The 25392-nt window shown below is 42.5% G+C and overlaps 1 protein-coding gene across 1 annotated transcript in view; it reads left to right on the forward strand.

Moving 5' to 3' along the window:
- Nucleotides 1–4265: 4265 nt before the first annotated feature.
- Nucleotides 4266–25392, forward strand: part of LOC139826344 (uncharacterized) — a 166046-nt gene continuing 144919 nt past the window's right edge. Inside the window, exon 1 of the mRNA XM_071801639.1 lies at nt 4266–7136. Coding sequence (XP_071657740.1) covers nt 4416–5381 — 966 coding nt within the window. The 5' untranslated portion in view covers nt 4266–4415 and the 3' untranslated portion in view covers nt 5382–7136. The remainder of the gene's footprint in view (nt 7137–25392) is intronic.

Below are 25392 nucleotides of genomic sequence, written 5' to 3' on the forward strand. Positions count from 1 at the left end.
CAATACGATGATGTCATCAATATATTGCAAGTGTTCTGGAGCTTTACCTTGCTCCAGCATGGACTGGATCAGTCCATGGCAGATGGTAGGACTGTGTTTCCACCCCTGGGGCAAGCGATTCCATGTATACTGGATGCCACAATAGTCTACTGTTAGTCTCCACTCGTCAGTAGACTTACGCACTGGCCAGATTGGGCTGTTAAAAGGTGAGCGAGTCTTACTGATCACACCCTGGCTTTCCAGTTGACGGATCAGCTTCTGGATAGGAATCAAAGAGTCTCGATTGGTGCGATATTGCTGGCGATGCACCGTCGTGGTAGCAATTGGCACCTGCTGATCGTCAACCATCAGCAGTCCTACAACAGAAGGGTCATCTGAAAGACCAGGCAAATCAGACAGCTGTTCAATTTTCTCAGTGTCCACAGCTGCTATACCAAATGCCCACCTATACCCTTTTGGGTCCTTAAAATACCCTCTCCTGAGGTAGTCTATGCCAAGGATGCATGGAGCATCTGGACCAGTTACAATGGAATGCTTTTGCCAGTTTTTTCCAGTTAGGCTCATTTCAGCCTCTACAACAGTCAGTTCCTGGGATCCCCCAGTCACTCCAACAATATTGATGGATTGTGTTCCTTTATAATTAGAAGGAATTATTGTGCACTGAGCACCAGTGTCCACTAAAGCCTTGTGCTCCTGGGGGTGTGTTGTACCAGGCCATCGTATTTGTACAGTCCAATAAACTCTGTTATCCCTTTCCTCCACCTGGTTGGAGGCAGGGCACCTCTAATTCCTGTTTTGCACAGTCTCTGGGTGTGAATTAGAGGTTCCTTCAAGAGCATCAGAATCTCTTCTGCTCCTTTTGTAAACTGGAGCAGCCACCTTCCTAGGAGTTTTTCCTTTTTATCTCACGTACTCATTCTTGAAGTTCTGAGGTAGGCCTTCCATGCCACTTATTCATGTTTTCTCCCTGCTCATGTAGGAAGAACCACAGTGAACCTCTTTTTGTGGGCTGCCTCTGCCCTCTCTCTCGAGATTGGAAACGCCTTTTCCTAAGAGCTGAAGCATAGGTTTGTACAGGTCGTGAGTGGTATGAGTCTTCTCCGAGTTCTTTAATTTCTTGCAACAGCTTTTCAAACCGGTCATCGGATTTTTCACACGGTTTCTCCACAGCAGAGACACAAGCCCGTAGAGAACCAGCAAGGCTGTCCTCAAAGTCTCGCAGCTGCTCAATCACTTCAGTAGTATTTTGTACACCTCCAGCTGACCAGACCATTCCTGCCAATGACTTAGCATATGCAGGTGGTGCACTTTGTACAATTCTGTGCTACAGAGGTCGTGTACAATTGATTCTATCTGGGTCTGTCCCCTCTTGGCTGTTTGATCCAAAACAGATGATCTCTCACACGGCTAATTCTCTCAGGAACTGGATACCTCTCTCCATAGTATTCCATTTCCCTAATTTGGATATACAATCTTCCTTGTAGGGAAATCTTACTTTCATAGCTGCCAGGAGTCGGGTCCAGAGAGTAGTGGCATTAGACTCTCTTGAAATTGCCCTATCAATGGTGGAATCTTTTGACAGAGATCCCAGCTGCCTGGCTTCACCACCTTCTAATTCAATTGTTTCTGCCCCATTGTTCCAGCATCGGAGCAGCCAGGCTAAAATATTCTCGCCTTCACGACGACTAAAGTCTTTTCGCAGATCTCTCAGCTCACCTGGAGAAAAGGACCGAGTGGTGGTCACTTCATCTCCTCCCTGCGCTGATGATGCCTCTTGGGTTGATGTTGGCCCTGTGCCATCACCTGCTGCAGGGGTAGTCTTTCTAGTGACTTTCTTACAACCGGCAACTGATGCTGATATGGGTTCACCATCATTTGATTCATTTTCAGAGTCGGAATGACTGTCACAGTGATTGCTGTGGTTACAGCAGCAACAGTGACCAGTGTGTGAAGAAGGGGGGGCTGCCTTGTTAGCCTTTGAGGCTGGAGAAGTAACGTTATCTGCAGCGACCTTGGCAGAGGAGCTCTGCGGAGGAGCTGTAGCTTCAGCCTGTGAAGCTGTGGTTGGAGGGGCAGTGGCTGCAGCGGCAGCTTTCGCTGTTTTGCTTTTTCTTGTGCTGCTAGGAGTGCTTTTTGCTAAAGCTTCCGAAGACGCACCACAAATCTCAGGACTAAAAAGAGACGCAAACCTTCTATTGAACCTCATTTCTCTTAAGAGTAGCACAATCTGACACACATTCAGCAAACCAGATAACACCATCACAGTTCTATCAAAGCTCCAAGGATATTCAAAGTTCTCTAAATCTTTTGCAAACTGTCCTAGCGAAAAAACGGAAGCGTTGTTAGTCAGCCTTTCTAAATATTCGCTTGACCAATTAGCAAACACAGAGCTGTATTGCTCTTTTATCTCTCCCGGAGGCTTTTCAAGGTAAAGCAAAAAGGAGTAGAAATTCATTAGCGGCTGCAGTATAATGAAATAAACCAGTGCCAAACCACACAGTATCATCATGACCATTGTCCAGTTTCTTGTTATTATATAATGAATACTTTGATTTAGAAAGAAGGCCCAGCACAGATAAGGAATCACCGAACACAATGTAGAAAATAACTGATACAAGTTATGCCATAACATCTTTAAATCAATGTAATTCACTTTGCCTTAATATCACTAAATAGTATCCGAAGCAAACAGACATGCGAGTATCACAACTCTGAGTTGGCACCGTGCCAAGAAAATTGAAAGGTATGTCAGAGCAGTAGAAAAGCCAAAAATCTCCAAATTTACCCCTTTCTCATGCCCTACATTGGTCGCCAATTATCTGTCGAGAGTTTAGATTGCTGGGTGACAATAAAACCCTGGCAGATGTATGGTTAACCTCCTCTTCCCCCCACTTCCCCTGTTTGCCCCTCCCTCTCCCCCCTTCCCACTAAAGACAGGCGATCGGGAGGAAAAGAAGGAGAGAGTAGATTCTGTTCTCAGCTTCTCAAAGTGGCCTTGAGATTCCTTTGGGCCTGACTAATTCAACAACATATCTCCATCTAACGAAACCCCTCCACAATTCCCCCTTTTTGTTCTTGAATTAGTCAGGCTCCTTAAACGGCATGCTGAATCGTCTTTGAAATACACTGCAACATAGAACACGTGATTAACAACATAATTACAATTACATATAATGTAATTAAGATCAAACGACTACCCACTTATTCCAAAACTTATAAGCTATATGTCAAACCTTAACTTTACTATGGCAATCTTATTAATGTACTGTTCTAGTTTGCCTAAAGTGCTTATTAATAGATTCAGAATAATCAAACAAGTTAATATAACACAACCATAATCCTAATGTTAAAAGTAGAACATTTATAACTGCGTGATTTTGTAGATTTTGTAGGAATGTCTCATAATTTTACCTCATTCTTGTATTGACTATCTAAGTGTAACATCACCCTTTTGGCTCTCCTGTTGATTGTTCAAATTGCCATTCTCCACAGAAGGTACACCACCTGCTTGCTAATAGGCTTCTAGACCACCAGGTCTGTGAGCATCTATAACACTGAATTAGGATCCATGGTTTACATCTGAAACAGTCCTCACAACTTATCTCCCTCCTGTCCATCTGCATCCATTGAATCTGTGTTGTCTTTATTCAGCCGTGGCTTGACCCATTTCAGGGGAATTCACTTCAGTCCTTGGCCTGTAACGACACAAACATAACCTTTTCCCCAGGTTATCAATTGATGTGGCTTTTTCAATTGACTAGTGATTTGACCATAACTAATGTAGGTTCTTTCTGATTTAGCATGGTTTTGGGTCATACTTGCAAAGTATTTCATCACATACAGTGCTTTTGAAAATCAGTTTTGTGGTGTTTCCCCTACTTCCCTGTGAAGGGGTTTCGTTAGAAGGAGATATGTTGTTGAATTAGTCAGGCCCAAAGGAATCTCAAGGCCACTTCAAGAAGCTGAGAACAGAATCTGCTGTGAGAAAGAGGGGCGTTTCTTCATTAACAGGGCCTCAGCATGGCGTGAGTCGTCAGACCTATCATCGGTGGGGCTCCAGCGTGTGAACTGCCCATGATATTCATTTAGCGAATCCATGCTTGGAGCGTGGATTCGTGATTAGAGAATAGTTGCGTATATAAGGAGACATGCTTCTGTAATAAATGGCTTTGGCGTGATTCACATTGAATCGGAGTGCTGAGTCCTTTATCGTTCCAACAAATGGTGACCCCGACGTGATACTCTGAACGGCGTCTCACTAAGGTCAGGGAAAAGCCTGGAGCGGCCCAGCCGGAGGCGGCTCAGCTGGACTGAGAGCCGGGCGGAGACGTACGGACGTTCCGCGGATAAATTTTGTTGAAGAAGGCCCCGGGAAAGGTGAGCGGCTGGGAGCAGGAGGAGGGAAGAGTGAAGTTATGGGGCAGAATATATCCTCAGAGGAAGAAGCTATAGTTAAGATCCTCCTGCATATTCTCTCTATGAGAGGACTTAAATACGAAGAAAGTAACATACGTAGACTGTTGGTTTGCTGTAGAACTAACGGCTACCCGACAGAAGCTGAGAAAGCTTTTAAAATTGAATTTTGGGATGATATAGGGCAGAAATTATGGGATAAGGTTAGCGACGGAGATAAAGAAGCTAAATCATTAGCGACTACATGGAAGCTTATAATTTCCAACTTAAAAGAATTTAAGGCTGAGCGGGCTGCGGTTACTGGAATTTTTGCAGCGTTACAGCCTGATAAGAACTCTAAAAATAACTGTGAAGCTTACCCAGTTCGTGTTTTCGATACCCTCCTTACTCCATCCCCTGTTGTGCCTTCGGCACCCCCGATGATACAACAGTCTGGGGCGGAGGGAGGAAAATTACCAAGTGGATGGCCTCCTGTACCATCACACGACCCTAGAGAGACCAAGAAGTCCAAAGAACTGGAGTCAGATAATTTGTCAAAAGGACTGGTGAAAGTTGAGAATGCTAAAGTCGTAAATAAGTGTAATATCAATTCTTTTACTGATTTGTGTCCGCCTTCACCGCTTTCTATCCTTCTAACTCCTACAAGAGAACAGAAGGAGCCGCCGGATAAGAACTGGGCAAAAGAACTGTGTGAAAGATCAGATCAGCTATTAGCGAGTGAATCCAACGGTCAGCAATATCAAGCTATGAGAGAGGTGCCTGAAACCAACAAAGCAGCCAAATCATTTGCAACTGTTAATCAGGGTCCCAATGAGAATTACATGCAATTTATTGACCGCCTTCAAGAGACCATCAATAAGCAGATTGAAAACTTAGAAGTTAAGGAAGCACTGGTGTTGAAATTAGCAGCAGAGAATGCTAATGTTTGCTATCAGCATGTTATTTGTGAGTTTTACAGTACAAATTAGGTGTTCCTGTGTACCGTCTCTCTGAAAATCAAGCAGCTTGTCAGGAATGTGAGTTAATTGTTTCTCTAGTTGTTTTTAAGTGCGCCATAAAACCTTCTGCCTGCTCTTCCCACTCAGGCTGCAAGCAGCCCTTTGCTTCCCCCCCGCCTCCCCCACCCCCCCCCTCAAGGTTTTTACTTGCAAGATGGGGTCAGGAATGATTGTTTTCAGTTGTGTTCCTAAAAAATCGGTATTGGGAGGTGTTTTAAAACATAGAAAAGCACTCGGACAAGAAATCATTAAATCTTTTCAGACAGTTTTACAGGCAGGGCGATTTGAACTTCAACAAGCTGAGAGAGACTTAACTGATAACACACAGGTCAGAAAACTTGTTAAAGTCTGCAAGATGCTTTCCTTATTAACCTGTTTTCTTTGTGGGTATCTGTTTAAGAATGTTGCAATTTTGATAGGTCTTTGTTACATGGTACGATAAGTTCACAGTCTGTTAAATCACGAGATTCCGTTGACTCAAAATGTGCATTTTGTGATAATACAGAAGAACATGAGTAATTTAGTTCTTTACTGCATGAATGTGATGTCTATCCCTGTTTCTCTATTAGGATGGGATGTGTTAGGACAACTAGGAGCAACTCTGGTGACAAAACAACAGCATTTCTAGAAGCGGCCATTGATGACGGGCGACCAGTACTGAAATTACAGTGGAAAAATGATGATCCAGTATGGGTAAATCAATGGCCGCTCAGTAAAGAAAAACTCACCCATGTTGAAGAGCTAGTACAGGAACAGCTTGAAAAAGGGCATTTAGAGACGTCTACAAGTCCCTGGAATACTCCTGTGTTTACTATTCAGAAAAAATCAAAGAAATGGAGGTTGTTACATGATCTTCGAAAAATTAATGATACCATGGAAGACATGGGAGCATTACAGCCGGGATTACCATCCCCTGTCATGATTCCAGAAAATTGGCAGATCTTAATAATTGACTTGAAAGATTGTTTTTTCACCATTGCTTTGCATCCTGATGACTGTAAACGTTTTGCATTTTCCATAAATTCTGTAAATAAGGCTGAACCTGCGAAAAGGTATCAATGGGTAGTTTTGCCACAGGGAATGAAAAATTCCCCAACTATGTGTCAGATTTATGTAGCTTGGGCCTTGCAATCAATCAGAAAATCTCATCCCGAGTTAGTGATTTACCACTACATGGATGACATATTAATAGCTGGGGAAACTTTTTCGACTGATTTGTTGATAAATGAAGTATCTGATACATTGCAGCATAGAGGATTGCTAATTGCTCCAGAAAAGGTACAAATTCAACCAGCGTGGAAATATCTTGGTTGGGAAATTTCTCAGTCCACAGTGAAACCTCAGAAAATAGTATGTCGGCCTGTCATTCAATCCTTAAATGATGTGCAGAAACTAGTGGGTGATCTGAATTGGGTCCGGAGCATTTGTGGGATCACTAATGAGGATTTAGCTCCAATTGTAAAACTCCTAAAAGGGGATAGTGACATTAGCTCTCCTAGAACGCTTACTGCTGAGGTGGAAGCTGCTCTGAAAAAGATTATGTCCAAACTTGTAAAAGCTTTCAGCCATAGGTGGAACCCAGATTATGTAATCGGACTACTAATTGTAAACAATACTAACTATCCTTTTGCTCTCATAATGCAATGGACAACTGGTAAGGAGCCGTTAAAGATCTTAGAGTGGGTGTTTTTGCATTTTCGACTCAAACGAACCATTAAAACCAGGGTTGAGGTCTTTGCTCAGCTTATAGTGAAAGGTAGGCAGAGAATAGTCGAAATTTCAGGGGGTGAGCCTGCATATATCATTGTTCCCCTCGTTTCAGAATATTTACAGTGGGCTTTGCAGAACTCCTTATCTTTTCAGATTGCGTTATTAAATTCTCAAGCTTTAATTAAGACGTTTTCCCCTCCACACAAGTTAATGTCAGTTTTGAATATGGGATCAATGGAGGAGGGTCCCTCTCTTCTCTCAGAATTTCCTGTTAAAGGACCCACAGTGTTCACTGATGCAGGGGGTAAAATGCAGAAAGCAGCAATTACATGGAAAACAGATGGAAAATGGCACGATGTGATACTAACTGACCTGAAAGGATCAACTCAGCATTTGGAACTCAGGGCTGTAATAGAAGTGTTTATCAGTTTTGCTCATAGCCCAGTGAATATTGTTTGTGATTCTTTGTATGTGGTAGGTGTGGTAGCTCGCATTGAAAGATCATTGCTCAAAGAGGTTCAGGATGCACAACTAATGTCTTTGTTCAAGCAACTATGGTTGTTGATCAAAGAGAGACAACACCGATACTTCATAACACATATCCGTAGTCATCTGACAATTCAAGGAATAGAGTGGCACTTCCCTCTCCAGTTTTCAAAAGTACAAACAGTCTAACCAAGATCAGAATTCGGTAATTCAAACCAGACATTATTGCAATGTAATCTTGAGCGAGGTAGGACCCACTATCTGCGATTTCCACAGTCTTGGGACTCTTTTCACTCGGGTATAGTGTATCCAGGAGTCTACTCCAGCAACTTTGACTGCGGTGAACGTAGTTAGGACTACTTTATAGGGTCCATCCGAAAGCTCTTTTAAGGGTTCTGCATTCCAAGTTTTTAGACACACCGTGTCTCCAGGCTCTATATCATGTACCGGATTCTCAAGCGCTAGTGGACGATTCCACACTAGTGCGGATCAGAGTCGATTCAATGTCCTGCCAAGAGACAACACATAATTGTACAAGTCCTGATTTCCTTTCACATGTACCTCTGGGTTTTGGGTTTGGTGCTTCATATGGTTTGCCATACAAAATCTCGTATGGACTTACTGACATTCCACTCCTAGGTTTAATCCTGATACGCAACAATGCTATTGGCAAGGCCTGAGGCCATTGAATTTTTGCTTCCTGACAGATCTTGCTAAGTTGCCTTTTTAGGGTTTGATTCATTTTCTCCACTTGTCCACTAGACTGGGATCTCCATGGGGTATGTAACTCCCACTTAATTCCCAAACATCTGTTGATTTCTTTTACCAATTGTGCAACAAAGTGTGGTCCCCTCTCGAAGGATATCCCCAGTGGTACCCTAAATCTAGGGATTATTTCCTTTAGTAACCATTTTACAGTTTCTTTCGCCTGGTTGGTGCGACAAGGGAAAGCTTCCGGTCATCCTGAAAAGGTATCTACCCCAACTAGTATATACCTGAATCCTCGGGTTCTGGGAAGTTCCGCATAGTCTATTTGCCAATAATCCCCAGGTTGTATGCCTGTCTTTATTTTCCTCATTTCTATTTTTCTTTTTACTAAAGGATTATTTTTCAAGCAAATTTCACACTTAGTTGTGATAGACTTTGCCATTGTTAACATCTGGACCGAGATAATTTGTTTTCTTAAATAAGTTACCAATGCTTCTGCACCCCAGTGACACTTCTGGTGTTCCATCTGAAGTATTCCTCTCATAATAGTGGTTGGTACCACAACTTGTCCATTGGTAGTTACATACCACCCAGAATTATTCTTACTGGCTCTTACTAGACTTGCCAATTTTTCATCTTCTGTAGAATATTTAGGTGGTTCTGAAGGTAAGAAATCAATTGCTCTTACCTTCTGGGAGACAAGACCCACCATTGTCCTCACTTGCCATGCTACTGACCGAGCTGTTTCATCAGCAAGCCGATTTCCCTCGATGATTTTTGATGTTCCACTTTGATGAGCTTTACAGTGCATTACAGCAACTTGTGATGGTTTTTGAATGGCATTAATCAGGTTCAGTATTTCCACCTGGTACTTAATGTTTGTTCCTTGTGAAGAGAGCAGTCCCCGCTCTTTCCAAAGGGCTCCATGCACAGGAACAACTCCAAAAGCATATTTTGAGTCAGTCCATATATTAACTTTCTTGTTTTCGCTGAGTTCCAATGCCCTGGTTAAGGTGATTAACTCCGCTTTTTGTGCTGAGGTGTTTGGTGGTAAGGGTTTAGCCTCAATTACTGTCTTGGCAGTAGTAATCGCATATCCGGCATACCGCATTCCGTTCTCCACAAAGCTACTGCCATCAGTAAAGAGTTCCCAGTCAGTTTCTGCCAGCGGAGTGTCTTTCAAATCAGGGCGACTTGCGTGGGTATATTCGATGACTTCCACACAATCATGTTCCAGGTCTCCTTCTTCAGTACCTGCACCCAAAAACTCAGCAGGATTCATTAGGTTAGTAGTTTTTAGAACAACATCATCTTGTCCTGTCAGAAATACATGGTATTTCATCATTCTGCTTGGGGAAAGCCAATGGCCCCCCTTTTGTTCCAGTACTCTTGTCACCATATGGGATACAAACACTTCTATCCTTTTTCCCATAGCTAATTTTCAGACCTCCTGGATCAGTATTACTGTAGCAGCTACCGCCCATAAGCACGCCGGCCACCCAGCACTTACCGGATCTAGCTGTTTAGAAAAATAGCCAACAGGTCTTTTCCAGGATCCCAGTCGTTGGGTTAATACCCCCAAGGCAAGTCTTTGTCGCTCGCATACAAACAACTGAAAATCTTTGCTCAAGTCCGGCAGGCCCAAGGCAGGTGCCTGCATCAAAACCTGTTTTAGCTTTTGGAAGGCTTCACGTTGTGGTTTTCCCCACACAAACGTCTTATTCCCTTGTGCTTCGTATAATGGTTTAGCAATCAACCCGTAGTCCATAATCCAAAGTCTGCACCATCCTGTCATTCCTAAAAAGGATCTTAATTCATGTAAGTTTCGTGGTTCTGAAATAGCACAGATAGCATGCACACGGTTTGTACCTAATTTCCGCTGTCCTTGAGAAAGCTCGCATCCTAAATAAATCACAGTCTCGGATGCAATTTGAGCTTTACTTTTCGATACTTTGTACCCATTCATTCCCAATTGGTTCAGTATTTCAGTCGTTACCTGGATGCAGAGTTCTCGTGTCTCAGTCGCGATCAAAATCTCGTCTACGTATTGTAGCAACAGGTACCGTTGTCGAGGGATCACGATGTGACCTTTCGTAGTCCATTCCTTGAGTTCCTTGGCCAACTGATTTCCAAAAATAATTGGGCTATTCTTGAATCCTTGCGGAAGACGTGTCCAGGTTAACTGAGTTTTCCTTCCATTGTGTGGATTTTCCCATTCAAAGGCAAATAGCTTTTTGCTTTCCTGGTCAAGGGGTATGCAGAAGAAGGCATCTTTTAAATCAAGTACAGTAAACCATTTATATTTCTCCTTCACAGATGTTAACAAGGTATATGGATTTGCAACTACCGGATAAATGTCCTTAGTGATCTGGTTTGCAGTCCGCAAATCTTGGACTAATCGGTAATTACCATCGGGCTTCTTTACTGGAAAAATTGGAGTATTATATTCTGATTCACATTCCTCTAGAATTCCATATCTCAAGAATTTTTCAATTAGAGGAACTATTCCTAACCTAGCTTCTAATTTCAGTGGGTATTGTCTCAATTGTACTGGCCTGGCATCTTCCTTTAATTCCGCTTTTACGGACTGGGCTGTTTTCGATGTCCCAGGTATGTCAGTCTCCCATACCATGGCGATCACAGCCTCCTCCACAGCTTGTGGTATTTCCACTACCGGGTTTTCTTTTAATAACAGAATTTGTCCTACCTTAGATTCCGGAATTTTCATTACCCGGTTTCCATTCTCAAATGTTATTACAGCATCCAATTTGGTCAATAAATCCCGTCCTAAAAGGGAAACTGGACAATCTGGAACATATAAGAACTCATGGGTTAATTCCTTTTCTCCAAAACACAGATCTAAGGGTTGCAGGAATAGCCGTACTTCTTCCTTCCCTGTGGCACCAACAATCGTTGTCGTTTTATGACCTACTGTTCCCTGTAAGGAATTTAGCACAGAATAAGTAGCCCCTGTATCCACTAAAAATCTCACATCCTGGTCCCCCACTTGTATTGTCACCAGGGGTTTCTTATTCTGGGTATCTGTTCTTGTGCTGCCATATAGTCAGTTGTTGTTATTATACTCCCCCAACACCGTACTTTGTACTGCATTTCCTGCTGCACTTGGTACCTGACTCGTGGAGCCCGTACGGTTCGGGCATTCATTTTTCCAGTGTCCTTCCTCCTTACAATAAGCACATTGATTTATTCCATGTTTTACAACAGGTCTTAAAGGAGTTCCCTGAACATTCCGAAAACCGCGCCCTCGGCCGCCTCTAGTTCCTCTGCCACGGACTTCCATTCCTATTCCCCTACCTTGCCCTTGGACCAGGGCCAACAAGTCTTGCTGGGAACGCCTCGACTGTTCCTTTTCTCTATTATTATAAACTTTCCAGGCTGTTTCTAACATAACATCCACATCTCACAATTGCGCCCCCTCCAGTTTCTGTAATTTCTTCCGAATGTCATCCTGAGACTGTCCCAAAAAGATTAAAGCCAACTGAACCCTTGCTTGTTCTGTTTGAGTATCTAAATCCCTATATCTCTTTGCAGTTTCCTTTAATTTTTCTAAAAAGGCCGAAGGGGATTCATTCTTTTCCTGCCTAACATTATACAGTTTTGACCAATTCATTTGTTTTGGCATAGCAGTCTGAACACCGATCAATAACCAGTCCTGATACCTCCAGAGGCGAAGCTGACCACCTCCAGTATTATAATCCCACCGGGGATCCTCCTTTGGAAAATTTTCATCAACATTGCCACCCACTATTCCATTCCGAATATCCTCCCTTACTTTATCTCTTGCTACCTGTATAACCATATCCTTTTCTGTAGAATCCATTAATGTGTCAAGAATCACTTGTAAATCATCCCAATCAGGATTCTGCGTTTTAATTATCATTTTAATTATCCTTGCAACCTTGTCCGGGTTTTCCCGCTAAGGACCAGCTGATTGTTTCCAGATCATTAAATCTCCTGGCGAAAATGGGACTTATACATAAACTGGCTCTCCCCCCACTCCTACTGCTTGTCTCAGGGGTGCTATTACAATTGGCAGTCCATCCCCCTTTTGGTTTTCCTTTCCTCTGTTCCTAGTCCTGTGGATATTGGTGTGGTTGTTACTCCTTTTACACCGGTTGCTGCCCCCTCATCCCCACTGGAATCGATATCACTTTCAGTAAGACGCACAGGTGCCGAGGGTTTAAGGGGTTTAGGTGCAGAGGGTTCAGTTTCTGAAGGCGCAACGTCTATACACGGCAGATCTAAGGCGTTACCGCAGCTGTTTTCTATTGCCAAACACGTCATGCATTTCTTTTCTGCTGTACAGCCCATACATTTATCATTAGTACCGCTCCTCCGGACTAATATTAACCCACATTCCTTCCTCCAGTCCTGTTTTTGTACAAGATAGAAAAAGAGATCCACGTACTGTACCTCATCCCATTTATCTTCCCTTTGACAAAACCTCATTAATTCACTAATAGTTCCAGGTTGTAAAGTACCCTCCGGCGGCCACCGTACTTCATTAGGCAAGTCATATTCAGGCCAGCAGTGAGTACAATATTCAATTAATTTCTTTTTACTCATTGATTGTCCAAATCCAGCCTCCTTCCAATGTTTCAACAAACAGTCCAATGGTGACATCTTTGTATCGCTCATATCAGCACAAAAGGGTAACATACAGACGATTAACACAGAAAGGTAACACACAGATAACTTTACCAGAACAACAGTAAAGACGGTTCAAATCACCAGTTTCAACAGCAAATACAGATCAAATTGCTAAAACTATAGACCAGGTCCTGAACAGCATAGATAACCAGACCAGGTGCGCGCAAATAACCAGACCAGATCAGGTGCTGAGCCTGCGGCTTAAATAACCAGAACCAGATGCCGAACCTGCAGAGGTTTCCCTCTGTCTAACGGACGGCTGCCTAGGCAATACCTCGGGAGCTCCCTGCCCAACCGAGCATGGCTTTCGCCGTGTCTGACCGGCAGGCTACCAGATGCCTGACCAGCAGGGCATCAGACCAGAACCAGACCAGATGGGTACCCAATAATCCAGGTAAAACAACAGATAAAGCTCCGTCTTACCAATCAGAGGTCCGTCGTGAGCAGCGGAGAGCCGGTCGCGTCCGATGCACTCCCCAAGAATACCTTGGTGCTAGTCGGAGCAGGATCGAGACGCGATCCGTCTCAGCAATGCTCGTGAAGTCCCACCTGGGTCGCCAAAATGTTAGCAATCAGGACACATAACCACGGACGTAGTTATATGCGGTGCTTTATTTCAGCGCTGGAAAACTAGGGGTTCGCACCCAATGCTGGCTTCGAAAAAAGAATTCTAGCTGCTGCACTGTAAAACATGTAATTAATTCTTGCGTCTTACCTCTTTCTACTACCCATGTGACAAATTCCAGCCAGGGTGGGGGGATGAAGAAGTACTTTCACCCAACCACAGCAGAAGCATGTTGATAGCAAGTTTTAAGCAGCTAGTTTGTATCTCCAGTGATACACAGTTTTCCTGCTGTACTGCAGCTTCTTTAACAACTTGCACAATATTGTTCTTTATCCTCAGAAAATCTTCAAAGTATCCTCAGAAGAAACCATTTCTTCCATGACATATTGCTGTCAGGAGTGGCTTTCCAGGTTTAGTTGCATTATGTGATAACTGAAAACAAGTAGTAACAAAAGTATTTAAGCCATAGCCCAACTCTTCAGGTGTGCTGTCAGGGCCTGGGACATTCAAAACTCCTCTCTCCCCCTAACTCCTGATTTCAGGAGTAAGCAGAAATTCTAACGGTTCTTTTTGGATGTGACATTTAACACCCAGGCTCAGTCCTTGCAGCCTCCCATATTGTACTGACCTTTTGGCCGTGGTAGAGCTGTTTTAGAGCACTGACAGAATTTCTGAAATCTTAAAGCCAGATGAGAACATTGGATCAGTTCTTCAGTCCAGCAACATATCGTGTACAAGAGAGTTTCATCCAGTTATGTCAGCCCAGAGCCTAGGAACATGTGATCGTTGCAGCTGGTTGAAAAACTGGTAATTACTTTTCAGAGGATATGTACATTAAATATCAAATAAATATGTTAACATATGCAAATTTTCTTTCTATGCAAAAAATAAAAATGTAGGGGGGTTCAATATGTTTTTACTGTCAGTGTACATGTCAGTTTGGAGCATTAAGAAAAGGTTCCTAAAATGAAAGACCTATATGTCCAGGAGATCCCACCTAGGCTTCATAAGGGTGCAAGTGGCTGGATCCTCTATGGTATCTGTCAGGCCTGTGCAGATGTTTTTGGTCCATGGGGGTGTTGTGGTTTAACCCAAGCTGACAATACAACCACAATAACAGTGCACTCACCCCCTCCCCTGCAATAGGGGAAAAAAGTGAAAGGGAAGGGAGAATCTTGGATAGAGATAAACACAGTTTAATAGAATAAAAAAATACTAATACACTGCTAGTAAATATATATAAAATAGAAATAAAAGATACTCAATACAATTCCTCATTAACTCTGTCCACATCGAGCAGCATGTCTGAGGAAGCAGCACCCTGGTCCCGAACAGAGAAAAAAAAGAGGAAAAAGGCAGAAAGGCTCAGAGGTCTCTGCAAAATGGCAAAAGGCTGAACTAAATGTCCCGAACTGAACTCCCCCATGATACAGGGAATTGACAGTTAACTAATTAACACTTAAAGAACTAACACTTGCTAACACTTGACACTTAGAGAGCTAACCCTTTAACCTACATCACTATTGCCTAGCCTTGCTCAGCTCTGTGTAACTTATTGTATGAGAAACAGGACTTCACTGACGCCTTGCAAAGATAATAATCCTTGGGTGCATCCTTGGGTGAACTAGATAACAGAAACTTGAGCACAGGACAGGAGATATGCCAGTTTAAATCAGCTCATCACACTGGACCAAAGGTGATTGTGTACAGAGAAGAGGACCCAGGGTCACGATCACTGCACAGCTGCAACCAGGAGGAGCCGGAGGTGGAGACTATGGAAATGGTCTCCCGGAACTCATTGTAATAAGAACCACCTTCTCAGGGACAGGTTATGAATATGTGTAGGTGTTCCTAAAAACTTGCATGAATATGTAACACTTTACTGTATTTAACCAAGCTCACAACTACCATAAAATACACACATATTAGGTGAAATGATTCCCCGTGTGTCCGATGCCGTAAATAAACAGGTAAAATACATACCTTCCTTACAACCTCAATGGTTGTAAGGTCATTTCCACGCCTCATTTTGGCGAGCCAGACAGGAGGGTGTTCTGCTTCCTGCTGGAACAGCTGAAAAGAATCTTAGGCGCTCCTCGAGGTTTTTTTTCGTAAAGATCTCCATCTCTGTTGTTCATTGCAGGAGCAGACAAAAGACCTCCGGCTGATAGTAATCAACCTTACAAGATGTTTTCTTCCATGGAACAGGACAGAATGGGTCTTCCCTGAATATCGCTGGATCTGTTACAGTTGGATTAATATTAGGACAGCAACCAGCCCTGTAGCCATAGAACTCTTGTAATCAGTAACCAAACTCTGTTCTTAAAGCTGACATAGATTTATGGTATATTCTTATAAGGCAGGTAACTGTAACCGAGCCTTATTCTTAAGGTGGACATAGATTTACGATATACTCTTTTAAAGTTGGTACCATAGAAAATAACTGATAATTATAGCATCTTTTAGATGGGAAGTTTGTGTTAGAATAGGTGTGGAATATGCTAATAGTTGTCAGGGGTGTAATGAATATGTATGTGACTAACTTGTATAATAAGGTATGGTCTGAATCAGCTGTTCGAAGCCAGCTTTGGGTGCGAACCCCTAGTTTCCCAGCACTGAAATAAAGCACCGCATATAGCTACGTCCGTGGTTATGTGTCCTGATTGCTAACATGGCCACGACAGCAGATAAGGTATGTTGTAATAAAATTGCGTTTAATTGCATTTGGCAGGGAGCCAGTAAGCTGTGGAGAGACATCTCATACATGGCCAGAGTTTCCGCAGTGGGAAAGGTACCTGGGAAGGGGGGAAGTGGGGGAGCTGCTGTCTGTGGGTCAGCCGCAGCTGCTAGCGATCTTGGGGGTAGACCAAGCAACTCCGGGATTTCTGTGTCTTGATTCCGAGAGCCAGGACGGATTCTTGCTAATGACTAATCTTAGCAAGAGTGAAGGGTAATGCAGAAATCTCTCTTTTTTGCAGCTGCTGAAAAAGGTAATAGTGAAAAAGGAATAATTGGTCTATAACTGCGTGTTATCTTTTGTAAGTGCCCGGGCATTCCATGCATTCCATTCTAAATCATAAAGTAACTTCTAAATCGTAAAACCAACCAGCAGTGTCTGTGTGAGCTGTGTGAGTGTGTGCTAATTACAGTAATTACTGTTTATAGTGGTATGCTTTAGCCTGTGATCTGTATAAAGCAGAAGATGAGCTTAAAACACCTTGATTTAAGTCACGTGACATATGAGTTAAAATTACAGTGCGCGCGGTGTAAGAAAGTATATGCAGATATGTTTTTCACCCTTTGAAATCAGGGACATAATAACAAAATGGGAACCGGTTCCTTTAAAATACTAAAACACCACCTTGCTCTCCTTAGGATGCATCCTTACACATTAGAGTAACTTAGTGGGGAATCCTGATAAAAGAAGGTTTGAAACAATATTGTATTCACTTGTGGTTTGAATGTGGGGTTATATCAATTAGTGGCAATTAAATGTTGTTCTGCAGAACTTGGAAAACAGGATGAGATACAGTACTTTAAGTTAATTTACTTTTACTATTATCTAATAAGTTTGAGACCAGGAAAGGATTTAAGTTGTTAAACTCTGATCCGTACTAAATTTATGTGCTAGTTTGAGATATGGAAAAAGAACAAACTAAATGTTATGATGGATGTGAGCTTGGGAGATTGTATTTAAGAGTGATTTGAAAGTGACTATAATATGAACTGAATTGGATCTAGGAAAACAGAAATAATGGACTTGTGTTTAATATATTGTTTTTCTGACATCTGCAAAAGGTAAATGGGACTGAGGAACGTAACTATCGCTGAGTTAATTGGAATTGCATATGAAGTGTATTATGACTGGAATTAAATGGAAAAAAATGAAAGCAAAATATCCCAGGCCTGTGTTGTAATATAAATTACAGACCTGTGCCAAGCTGTAAGATAAACTCAACCTCCCCCATCCGCGTGGCCTCGCCTGTGTCTAAACTGCAGCAAGGAGAGAAAGGAAAAAAAAAATAGAAAAAAATTGCTGCTAGAAGCGGCGGAGGGGGAAGGAGGGAGGGGAGGACAAGCCGTATGCCTCTCAGGGTAGCCTGACACCCGAAATAGTGCGAGCTCCCCTAGAGAAGTTAGAGAAACTGAGGGCGACAGAAAGTATAAATTTGGAAATATTGTTAGATGAAGCTTGGAGAGTATTCAGTAACAGAGAAAAGGAAGATTGTTGAAAGGATAAGAAAGTAGGGAACTAAAAAGGTTGGAAGACTTTGAAGGCTTTTAGAGAGAGATCAGTGTATACTGGGAAAATGAATGTTGAGGAAGGTACAGAAGAAGTAGGCAGAGAGAGAAACGGACAGTAGCAAGTTTTGAAAAAGACTGATGGGAACCTGGAATGAACAGAAACAAGTGGAATTTTTGGTGGATTGCCAATAAGTAACAATCACATAGTAGGTAAAGGGAGTCATTGGCCAAAGTGAAAGGGCGTATTTTTGTGAAGCTTTGAAATACAAATTGGGTAAACAAGTAGGTATTGATAAATTTCTATATATGTCCGATTCCTCAAAACCTTTTTGGGAGAAATTTTTGGAACAAATGGATGCAGTAATCAGATTTGAAAAAGGAGAAATTACTCTGGAGGTAAATGATCAGCAATATAGGAAAATAACGGGCTTGCTTCTAGCAACTGTTCTCACAGAAGGCAAGATTAATGAAGAAGTTGTGAAACAAGTGTATCCCGGGATATAGACTACTGATCTACCTGGAAGGGCAAAATGCTCCACCCATGGAGGTAAAAAACAATACCCTTTGAAAAGGGAGGACAGGGAAGGAATTCGGCCAGTAATAGAGAAATTCATACAAATCAGGTTATAAACAGAATAACAGAGGACCTCTACCCAGTGGTAGCAAACCCATACACCTTTCTGACTGTATTAACTCTGATTTGATTTGTTTACTGTTTTAGATTTCAAAGATGCCTTTTTGCCTCTCTCTCTATGAAAACAGCCAGACAATATTTATGTAAAACCCAGCTCACATGGATGGTGTTGCCACAAGTATTTAAGAACAGCCCGACAATATTTGGAAATCAGTTCACTAAAGACGTTGAATCTTGGGAAGCCCCATCTGATGAAGGACAGATGCTACAATATGTGGATGACATTTTGATCGCTACCAGAACAAAGAAGACATGCATAACCTGAACTGTAAGTTTATTGAACTTCGGGGCTCCAAGGATACCAAGTATCACAAAAGAAAGCCCAGATGGTGCAACAACAAGTAATTTATTTGGGCTATGAAATTTGTGCAGGGCAGAGGACCCAGGGACAGGCTCAAAAGGAGGCTATATGCCCAACTCCAAAGCCTCAAACTGTAAAAGAATTACGGACCCTTTTTTGGGCATGACAGTGTGGTGCCACTTGTGGATTCATAATTATGGATTGTTTGTCAAGCCACTGTATGTACTAACAGCCACAGATCAGGAACACCTGCAGTGGAATAAAGGAGCTACACGAGCCTTTGAAGAACTTGGTAAGGCTTTGATGACAGCGCCTGCTTTAGGACTCCCAGATGTGAGTAAACTGTTTTTTTCTATTCTCTCACGAGAAGCAGGGAATAGCCTTGAGCATACTGGCACAGGATCTTGGCCTGTACAGACGAGCAGCAGCCTATTTCTCCAAACAATTAAACACAACTGCAAAAGGGTGGCCTGGATGCCTGCGGGCAGTTGCAACAGTGGTACTGAACATACAGGAGGCCCAGAAATTTACCATGGGTCAGAAAATGACTGTGCTAGTATCCCACATGGTATCTACAGTTCTAAAAGAAAAAGGGGGACATTGGCTTTACCCACAAAGATTTCTCAAATATCAGGCTAAATCATTGTCACTAACATTGTCAGTCCATCTTCTTTCCTCAGTGGTAACATTGGAAAAGCAGTTCATCATAATTGCCTGGAAACCATCGAAGCAACATACTCCAGCCGACCACATCTAAAGGACAATCCTATGGAGAACGCTGAGAACTGCTTTATGGACGAAAGCAGCAATTTCCTGAACGGTGAAAGGCATGCTGGTTATGCTATAACTACTAGTCATGAAGTGATGGAATCTGGACCTCTGCCTAAAAGTACTTCAGCACAAAAGGCAGAAATAATCGCCCTTACTTGTGCTCTGGAGCTAGCTGAAGGTAAAACTGTGAACTTTTATAGGGACTCTAAGTATGCTTTCAGAGTCGTGCATATGCACAGAGCAATTTGGAAAGAAAAAGAACTCTTGAACTCTCAAGGCAAACATATCAAACATGCAGAAGAAATATTGGCAGTTCAGCTTCCTAAGAAGGTGGCAATCATGCATATAAAGGCACACCAGAAAGTGAGCTCGGAATTGGAAAAAGGAAATGAGCTGGTGGACAGAGAAGCAAAACTGGTGCCTAAGCAAAAGGTAAAAGCAGAAAGTGCCCTAGTCCCTGACGGGCAGCTTACTTTATAAGGTAAGCCAGAATATACTAAGGAAGACTGGAAACTTATTATAGATTTAGAGGAATCATATAGTGAGAAGGGGTGGGTTCACACGCCACAAGGGAAAACTTTTTGTTACCTCCTATTTAGTTTGGCCTTTAGTAGCAGAAACATTATATAAACATCTAATAAAAAATAGTAGCTAGAAATTTGTATACTACTGTAAGACAGGTGACACAGCAATGCGATCTTTGCTTCCAGACTAATCCTAATACACCTAAGCCAGAAATGGGTCATATTGGGAAAGGAAACGGACCTGGGCAATAACGGTAAATTGATTTTTTGGAACTCCCAAGAAAAGTGGGGTGCTGATATTTTTTGGTACTAACTGATACCTTTTCAGGTTGGCCAGAAGCACTCCCTACCAAAACAGCAAAAGCCTGGGAGGTAACAAGAAATAATACCAAGGTTTGAAGTTCTAGCTGATATATCCTCCTCGACTTCAGTAAGGCATTTGAAACAGTCTCCCACAGTATCCTCACAGCTAAACTGAGGGAGTGCTGTCTGGATGACCTAGTAGTGAGGTAGACCATGAACTGGCTGAAGGAAAGAAGTCAGAGAGCCGTGGTCAATGAGGCGGAGTCTAGTTGGAGGCCTGTATGTAGTGGAGTGCCTCAGGGGTCAGTACTGGGGCCTGTATTATTCAATATATTCATTACTGATTTGGACGAGGGAATTGAGTGTACTATCAGCAAGTTGGCTGATGACACCAAGCTGGGCGGAGTGGCTGACACGCCAGAAGGCTGTACTGCCATCCAGCGAGACCTGGACAGCCTGGAGAGTTGGACAGGGAAAAACTTCATGAAATATAAAAAGGGAAAGTGTAGAGTCTTCTATCTGGGTAAGAACAACCCCAGCTTCCATTAGAAATTGGGGAATGACCTATTAGAGAGCAGCGTAGGGGAAAGGGACCTGGGGGTCCTGGGGGACAGCAGGATGACCATGAGCCAGCACTGTGCCCATGTGACCAGGAAGGCCAATGGCATCCTGGGGTGTATTAGGAGCAGGATTGGACTAGATGATCTTTTGAGGTCCCTTCCAATCCCTAACATTCTGTGTTTCTGTGAAAGGGCCACATTTTATTTCTGAAGTTGTACAGTAAATCGGTCAGCACTTGGGAATAGATTGGCAACTACATACCCCTTACCATTCTTAATCCAGTAGCCAGGTAGAAAGAAAAAAAAAAATGAAATTAATCATCTCATTAAACCACAAATTGTAAAACTGGGGCAGGAGGTGAATTTGGCTTGGTCTCAATCTTCGCCTTTGGACCTCTTGCATATGAAAAAGGCCAAGGTCAAAGGAAGGGTTAAATCCTCTTGAAATCCTGTATGGGAGACCCTATAGTGTACAGAAGGGGATGTCTGCACAAGAAGGGGATGAAATTATGACTTCTTATATGGTAGCATTGGGTAAACAGCAAAACTGGGAAACGTGTTTGGAACTCGGAGCAGGAGTTTGGATGGGCCAGTATATAACATCCAATTGGGAGATTATGTGTATGTGAAGTCTCTTGCAGAAAAGGACTTTAGAACCACAATGGGAAGGTCCATTTCAAGTCCTCCTGACATCCTTCACTGCTATCAAGATTAAAGAACGGAACACCTGGATGCATCACTCTAGAGTGGAGAAAGCCTGCAAAGCACCATGAAGGGTAACCCAGGTGCAACCTGGAAAATTGTATTTCTTACAGTCATAACCTTAGCACACAGGTGGGACAAAAATTGGCATGAGCAAGATCTGAATAAAACCATGGAGGGACGCCGCTTTAAATTGGTGCTTTGGAATCAAACCAATCAGACTGTATATATTACATTGCCCACTTCTGCAGGAGAGATCTTTAAATTTGTAGTAATTAACCAAAACCTTTCTGAAATTCTATCAAAGAAATTAGGTTATGTCCACCTTGACATGTGTTGGTCCTTCTGGACCTTCTGGGTGACCTTTTGGTCCCTTTCGTCCTTTTGGTCCTTCTGGGTGGTTGACCCAGGCGGCACTTACTACCTCAGCAAGAAGAAATCCAAAAGAGAAGACAAATGCTACCACTGCAGTGAGCGGGGTCACCATGCCAAAGAATGCAAGCTCCTGTCACAGCCCAGAAGATGCTGTTTCTGCCAGAGCACCAACCACATGGTTGTCAGCTGCCCCAAAAAGAGTTTAGCAGCACAGTAGACAAACACCAGGAGCCTGACTTTTGCATTAACGTTTTGTTGGAACGATAAAGGACTCAGCATTCTGATTCAATGTGAATCACGCAAAGCCCTTTATTACAGAAACAAGCCTCCTTATATATGCAGCATTGTGAGCAAGTTTGATGATGACACCAAACTGGGAAGAGTAGCTGACACTCCAGAAGGCTATGCTGCCATCCAGATGTGCCTGACTCCCTCTGGCACAGTGGAGTATAGGAGCATAAGGACTTTTGGGAAAATGGGCTTCAGAGTGTCTTAGTCTAGCTTGGGGCCCCACAAATACATATCCTTGTCCTTCTTTGCTGGCTGTTGGAATGATAAAGGACTCAGCATTCTGATTCAATGTGAATCACGCAAAGCCCTTTATTACAGAAACAAGCCTCCTTATATATGCAGCTATTCTCTGATCACGCGTCCACACTCCAAGCATGCATTCACTGATTGGATATCATCTATGTTCACGAGCTGTCCACACGCTGGAGTCTCACTGCTGATAGGTCTGTTGACTTACGTCATGTTGAGGCCTTGATATTGTAGAAATGCCTCTCTGCCACAGCAGGTCCTGTTTTCAGTTTTCCAAAGTGACCTTGAAATTCCTTTGGGCCTGGCTAGTTCAATAAGAAATCTCCATCTAACAGAAACCCATCCACAATTCCCCCTTTTTGTTCTTGAACCAGCCAGGCCTTATTTACAGCGTGCTGAATCATCTTTGAAATACATTGCAACATGCAATGCATGATTAACAACATAATTACAATTACATATAATGCAGTTAAGCCTTACATAATAAGATCAAACAACTACCCACCTTTTTCCAAGCTTTTAAACCATTTGTCAAACCCTAATTCTACTATGACAATCTTATTAACATGCTGTTTTAGTTTGTCTAAAGTACTATGAATAGATTCAGAAGGATCAGACAAGTTAATACAACACATTCTCTTGAATTCTTCACAACCACGACCTAGTGTTAAAAGATCTATAACTGTGTGATTTTGTAGAGTAGCATGCCTAATACCATCAACATCTACTATTAATTGAGTTAGTATTTCAGAAGTTAGATTAGCCTATTTAAGAGACCAACAGCTTAACTTTGATAGGTCTCCTAAAGCTTTACCAGCTGCTAGATCAGGGAGAAAGAGTGCAATAGATACTATGGTAGGAATGTCTCATAATTTTACCTCATCTTTGTATTAATTATCTAAATGTAATATTGCCCTTTTGGCTCTCCTGTTGTTTTTTCACATTGCCATTCTCCACAGAAGGTACACCACCTGCTTGCTAATAGGCTTCTAGACCACCAGGTTTGTGAGCATCTATAACACTGAATTAGGATCCATGGTTTACATCTGAAACAGTCCTCACAACTTATCTCCCTCCTGTCCATCTGCATCCGTTGAATCAGTCTGTTAGCAATCTCATCATACTGTCCCACAATAGCCACAGGTTGTTTCTATGTTGTAGCTATAAACAGACAAATCTGCAAGTCCACTCGAATGCAGTCAGCCTGTAAGGTTTTCATAAATTTATTCATCGAAGTTTCTAACTCCATTTTGGTTCTCATATTTACTGGATATTGATTTCCCTTACCGGATTGAAGTCCTGTTTCAGTGTCGTGGTTGAGATGGACAAACGACATAGACCAAGTTCTTCCAGGATGCAAGTAGTAGATGCCATTTATTGCCACAAGTGCATTTTTATACAGTTTTACCAATTCATGTGTCTCTTCACTATTGGTTACAAGTTACAGCAGTAACATCTCATTGGCTAATTTTGCTATCATCAATGTAACTCTTCTACTCCCTTCTCTCTCACGGGTACATCCTTAACATCTCCGGATACTCCTTTACTCCCATCTTTCTCATGAGTAGGCCTTCATATCTTCAAGGCTAATTTCTGTTCCCATGCCCTCCGTCAGGGAATCCACGGACCCCCCGTAGTCCCCCACAATTCCCCCTTTTTGTTTTTGTGCTAAAAAAATTGCCTTCATTGTCCACTGCAGGGCCCTTTGCAGCAGAGAAATCATGCATGGCAACATTAGTAACACAACCACAACAATCATCAAAACAATCAGTCCCGTTTTCACTACTGATAGCAACCATCCTAAAAACCTCCAACCACTAAGCAATTTATTTAATGAATCCCATCAAAATCTTCACACCCATGTCCTTTAGCTAATAACAAAAAGTCTATCGCGGCTCTACTCTGCCGTGTGGCATGTCTTACAGAATCTACATCTAACAAAAGTCCACTTAAAGCCTTAGAAGTTCTGTTAGTTTTCTTAACTAACCAGCATCCTAATTTTTCTAAAGTGTTTAAAACTTTAGCTGTACCAACACCAGATACATGAGATCCTAAAACCCTTAACCCTGATCCCCAAAAATTTACGTTATCACCACATTTTGACTCATATACATGCAAAAGGTATTTTTCTCGTCTTGCTCTTCTGTGGTCTATTATCATAGATACATTGGGTGTTGAGAGAGTTAATAGTCCCAAAATACACAGTCCTCCAACAGCATTAGAAGGAATTCCCGGTCAGGCTCTATCTCCACAGATCAAGAATACACCATACAGGAGGTTTTGGGGTCGCTGTCCCACATTATCAATGACACCCCTTGGATTTTTCTGCGAGGCATTACACCATCGAGTTTCATTTCTATAGTCATCAAGGGTAGCATTAAGATTTTGCAGTTTTATCCATTCATGTTCTTGTATATTGTTCTGGCACTTTTCACAAACCAGGTTGATACAAGCGTCCATGGGCATAGATGCCAACGATTCCAGTTCCTGTGGTTCAATATCTGCTTCCAGGAGGCAATTAATCCAAAGTGCCATGTTGGTATTAATACAGTTCGTTGCAATGCCTCTGCACCGACCACTATTTTGAAACAGTCGTGTGATGCTGCTGTAGTCATCAAGGAGGATGCCAACCAAGCATGTGTGGAATGGGTTTTCTGGAGATGCCATAGCCAGGCATATGGAGCCCTGGTCAGTCATGTTGGCTGAAGTAATACACATGTTAGTCTTTGTCTGTGCAGGCATCCAAAACGCAGCAGCTGCAGCAATCATTGTCAGGAAGATAACACAGTTTTCACGTTTCCTGCCAGCAACCATTGTGGCCCTTGA

This window comes from Patagioenas fasciata, chromosome W (genome assembly GCF_037038585.1).
Source record: "Patagioenas fasciata isolate bPatFas1 chromosome W, bPatFas1.hap1, whole genome shotgun sequence".
NCBI classification, from domain to species: Eukaryota; Metazoa; Chordata; class Aves; order Columbiformes; family Columbidae; genus Patagioenas; species Patagioenas fasciata.